Below are 4,849 nucleotides of genomic sequence, written 5' to 3' on the forward strand. Positions count from 1 at the left end.
GAAAGACTCAAACCCATGTTTTGCTATTGCCGCATACAAGGGTTTCACACTTTCACGTACAATGCTCTTACTTTGAACTTTTCTCGCTTCTCTTACATGTTCTTGAAAACGGACAAAAGCTGTTCGAAAGGTTTGGCCAACATACATCATAGAACTATCGTGAATATTATAAATAACATAAATAACTTGAGAGGTATGAATTGGACTTAGAGGACGATCTACCGCAAGATGTTTTTTTCTTAAACGCCTCAAACGATTTGTGAAAGCAACCATTCAAAGTGTGCTCAACAACACTTGCATCTTAATTAAAGCATGCAAGACGTGCGGAAGGTATGTGGGCATGCATAATGCAAGATGACCACTACATTGCAAGATGACCACTACATTCTGAAGGTCTACGGTTTTAATTTTGTCGAAGAGACAACCCAGGAAATTTAAAATTGGAGTTAATGATATTTTGTCTTAGAGATGCTTGTAGAAAGGAATGGATGGTGGCTAAGAACATCAAGAGCTTGTGGCTTGAAGATATGCACCTTAAAATGGAGGGATTGATGCTCTATGAGCTCAAAAACAAGAATGTCATTAGTTTTCAATTGATGGTTGCGGGCAAATTGGGACCATCCTGCACTAATGCAAGGCACAAAGTGTGCCATACTGTTCATAGCTCCCAACCACCTACATGGCCAGTTCTCTCCTTGGGGGTCTGTTAATGTCAAACTCGCAACCCTTTTGGGCATGAACTTCTCGACAAAAAGCTTGGGCAAGACCTGAAATTGGCAAAGAGCAAAGTTTCAGTGAACTCAATGGCACCCACTCCGGACTCTAGACCAATGTCCATGCATGCCACACACATAGAGCCTTCATCTGAACAATGGGATAAGAAGAGTGCAAGAAAGGCATTTTTCCTAGTCAACCTAATTCGCTCCTCATTAAGATGCAAGCCAGAAGTACTAATGGAATTTTGAAAATTTTCAGGATTTTTTAACTATTTCCTTGTATTTTTTACCGGTTGCCCTCATTTTAAATCAGAAGATGTAAATTCTCAACCAGCTCTAGGCTGAGGCAAAACCTTTCCCTCACATCGGATAAGAAGAAAGTCCAACAACCAATCACAAGACACGAGCACAAAAGAAGTAACGTTACAACTCAATAGATGTAAGCTTACCATCTTGTGACCAAAAGAAGGCTTGAGAGACTTTCTTGCAATTGGAAAGGGGCTCATGAATGCATTTGCCTCAATAATCAGACGCTGTCGGGCCATCTCGGAGATATTCCATCTGTCTGCTAATGGCCTACTACAACAAAAACACAATTCCTTGATTTTTTCAGAAGGAAATAAAAGTTAAAAATGTTCTGGAAAAGAAAAATGTTTGTGTTGTGGGTATCGGCGGGGAGAGAGAGAGAGAGAGAGAGAGCTGCACCATGTGCTCTGGAAAATGTTTTGTTTATCACAGAAATCGCTAGCTTTGTGTTTTGACAAGCCTGCAGCTGTTTCAAGCAAGGCCGCCTTTTGCAAGTCTTCTGGCAAAGGCCTTTCATATTTTATCACCTTGCCAATCAAAACTGGTTCACAGTCACCGCGTTGATGTGCTTCATGCTCTGTGCACATGAAGTCTTCCTTCCTATCACCAAATTGATTAGTTATCGTAATACCCCCACTCTTACCACATATGGTTTCTTTACTGCCTCGCTCCGTGCTATCAGGTTCACAAAATGATCGATCGCTACAAGTAATAGATGCTCCATACCCTTCACATCTCCTCGAGCTTTCACTGATGCCATGAATCCCTAGGCTGTAGTCATTCAAAACTCCTGTTCGATCGCACGGGTCCTCCACAAAGCTCTTCCTTGATATATCCTGGGTTTTTTTATCAAGGTCCTTCAAAGCTGATAGACGAATGTTCTCTAAACCTTCAAGTTTAGCATTGTAGTTGTTAGAAATCCTAAGTTTTCTGTTTTGATCATGGAGTCCAACATCATCATAAACATGAATATTGCTATCGACTTTTTCTGGAAGAGATTCTTTGTTATAGGCTTCAGAGGGGCATCCGTCGACCACAGGACTGATGGATCTGTGCTGTGAAACTTTCTCTAGACCTTCCATATCAAAGATGCGGACTTTGAACATGTTTCGACCAAGGTAGGTGATGAGAATACCATCCCCAATTTGCAGATTGAGATCTTCAACAAAGGCAGACCAGCCAGGGTTAGCAAATGACATGAAATCCTGCTCTCTTTTCATCTCTGCACACCATACCTTCCCAGTTGGGCCTTCCAATTGAACTTGCCCTAAGCATTTGCTCAAAAAAGAGACTGAGAACTGCCTTGGAATGCTCTGTTGGTTGTCATTAAGAGCAACAAAATTAAACCAAGTAAATATTTTTCGCCTGTATAGGTCCCCTAACAATAACCCCAAAACTGCAAGCATCAGCATCAGAGCTGTGATTTTTTTACAACTATCAGCAGCACCTTATGGTAAACCACGGCAAGCCTCAAAAGAAACTTCAGAAACTCCACATAAAGGAGCAGTGCTTTGTACTCCTCTTTTATAGTGAAGTAAAGTCTCATTTATGAGTGTATAATAATGTGGATAGAATGTCTCCAAATTGACTGAATTTGTTGATTCGTCTTTTCATGGTGAATCTGATGCAATCCTCACACTGGTCGCAAAAATGATTAGATATGCAAATTCCAAACCACCCCCCCCCTCACGGGGGGTCTGCCAAAAACATTTTTCCTAACGGAAGAAAATAAGGGCACACTTAAAAATCGTCTGGTTTTTGGGTCAAAATTTGAAGCATTCTCCAGTATTTGCACTAAAACTTGTAAATTTTTGCCGGTTTTCTTGAAGGCAAGCTCAAAATCTAGCCAGAGTTTTCCAATTTTAGCCGTTTAACAATACACTAAACCCTGGTCCCCCCCCTCTCCCCCCACGAAGAAGAACTATTTTTCAGTTAGGTGTCTCTATATTGGCTCCTCTACCCATTGACTATCGTGATCCTGCTGCGTGCCACGGGTTAAATGTATGCATAGGCATTTATTGTCTATCACAGTCTTGGGAAAATGCATGCCTAAGATTCTCCAATGACCGCCCTTGCGTTGTTCAGATGAGATTCTTCTCCTTGGATGGAAGGACCCAAGGAGGAGCAATCAATGAAGGGTTCGAGGGCGAACAAAATATCAAAATTCGTTTCATTCAAGTATCTGATCGGCATGTAAGCAAAGCTCGTTCAACAGATATTAACGAGGAGATGGGTCGAGCTTACCAGGAGGGAGGAGTCTTGGAGGGAGGCTAAGAAGCTGGGATCGATGTGCGGACGAGCCATGGCGTTTCTTGCGTGCCATTGGAAGCAATCCTGCGAACACTTCAGACATGCTATGAAGTCTCTGTCGAGGAAGGCCATCTTGATAACACTCCCTGCGCGTGTGTTTGTCTTAATGGAAGGAATCATGCATGCATGCAAGCGCATTTTATGTTTCTTCGTCCCCCCTCCAAATATATATATAAATTCGTTCTAAAAATTATTATGTAAAGCTAAACTTTATATGACTCTGATGCAAGGTTATTAGCTTCGTTAGATGCACTTGAAAGGAGTTAAAATGTAGGGGGTGGAGGGTAGAAGGAGAAGGTGAGAGTGTATAGAAGCACTAGCAAGCGGCTTAGAGACAAAAATGTAAATTGAAACTACATTGTTAAGAATGGAAATCACGATGGAGACAATAGCAAGCAATTTAATCTTACAATGCTAATTTTTGTTAGTAAGAGTGGAGGTAGGGGGAGAAGATGTGAGTGAGACGAAGTAAGAGTAGGACAAGACACAATATCTAGTTTGAAATGAACGAATTTATGTCAAAATAAGTACCACATTTTTGGGAATAAAAAGCAGGAGGGAGAGATTTAAAAACAATATCGTAATGGAGATGTGGGATCTAACCAATTCCAGTCTTTCTCATTGGTAGGATAGAACTCTTTATGGAATACTTTCTCAAATGCATTCCATGTCTTGGTATGATTATGCCACTTATACATCATCCACCACTTATAGCCTTGCCTTCAAGGGCAAGACTCATTTGTTCCAATTGGTTGAATGCATCGGGAGTGTGACATAGACCATGGATATCTCTTCATTTCATGAGAAATGTATGTACTTATCCTTAGTGTGGTCTCTTTCCTCACCACAAAAATTTGGAGCTTCATGCTCTCGAGCAATTTTGCACATCTTTTGGGTCTAAAGACAGACACGATAAATCAGTCTCGAATCGGCTTCATTAGAGGTATCGGCCGCGTTGGCGGGTTCTCTTATGGGAGCGGTATGTGAACATGTGCTCTAGGTTGTAGCGCTAGTGGGGCCTAGTGATTCCTAAAATTAACAATTAAATCAATGAATCATGTCATGAGCAAAGTGTGGAATAATGGAACGCTTAAAAGAAAATGCAAATCAATGCATAAGGATGTGCATCTCTCCCATCCTAATGTGCTTGCTTAGCATTGGCAAGACAAATCTAGTAGTGTGACTACTAGAACTTACATCATCCTCAATAGATCTTGTGCCCATAGAAGTCGATCATACATCACATACCTTAGAACAAGAACCTATTGCATCTCATCATGACGCAGTGGATAACTATCTCCATCCCATTTTGTTCTAGCACACAACATGTGGAAAAGCTCATTGGGATAGTGATTGCACTAAATGTAAAAATGTGTGCTATATAGCAAACCAATAGGAAAGTACAAAGTTCTTGTTTTTTTCTATATTTAACGTTGTCACAAACTCTACACAAAAGAGCCAATTTCTTACACAAAGTTGTTTATAGTGGAGACGGAGCTCAATAGCCCACATCTAAA

The 4,849-nt window shown here is 40.9% G+C and overlaps 1 protein-coding gene across 4 annotated transcripts; it reads right to left on the reverse strand.

The window, feature by feature from the left end:
* Window positions 1-231: 231 nt before the first annotated feature.
* LOC147447460 (B3 domain-containing protein Os11g0197600-like) lies at window positions 232-3,429 on the reverse strand. 4 transcript variants are annotated; one of them, XM_086524326.1, is made up of 5 exons: window positions 3,267-3,429; window positions 2,258-2,335; window positions 1,422-2,181; window positions 1,166-1,295; window positions 233-767 (listed from the first exon to the last, which is right to left on the reverse strand). In XM_086524326.1, exons 1-5 carry the CDS (start codon window positions 3,373-3,375, stop codon window positions 447-449), a joined length of 1,398 nt encoding a protein of 465 aa, XP_086380452.1. In that variant the 5' UTR covers window positions 3,376-3,429; the 3' UTR covers window positions 233-446. The 4 variants fall into 4 exon arrangements, with proteins under 4 accessions (XP_086380450.1, XP_086380452.1, XP_086380451.1 ...); XM_086524327.1 differs by having other exon boundaries at window positions 236-767; window positions 1,166-1,292; XM_086524324.1 differs by having other exon boundaries at window positions 232-767; window positions 1,422-2,335; window positions 3,267-3,331.
* Window positions 3,430-4,849: the final 1,420 nt, after the last annotated feature.

The sequence above is a fragment of the Adiantum capillus-veneris genome, chromosome 11 (assembly GCF_014529385.1).
Source record: "Adiantum capillus-veneris isolate H3 chromosome 11, ASM1452938v2, whole genome shotgun sequence".
NCBI classification, from domain to species: Eukaryota; Viridiplantae; Streptophyta; class Polypodiopsida; order Polypodiales; family Pteridaceae; genus Adiantum; species Adiantum capillus-veneris.

Coding starts and splice junctions, on each gene's coding strand:
- LOC147447460 (XM_086524324.1), bottom strand. CDS start 3,326: ATGGCTCGTCCGCACATCGATCCCAGCTTCTTAGCCTCCCTCCAAGAC. Junction 1,296..1,421: donor AACATTTTCCAGAGCACATG/GTGCAGCTCTCT, acceptor TTTTTGTTGTAG/TAGGCCATTAGCAGACAGAT. Junction 768..1,165: donor CTTCTTTTGGTCACAAGATG/GTAAGCTTACAT, acceptor TGCCAATTTCAG/GTCTTGCCCAAGCTTTTTGT.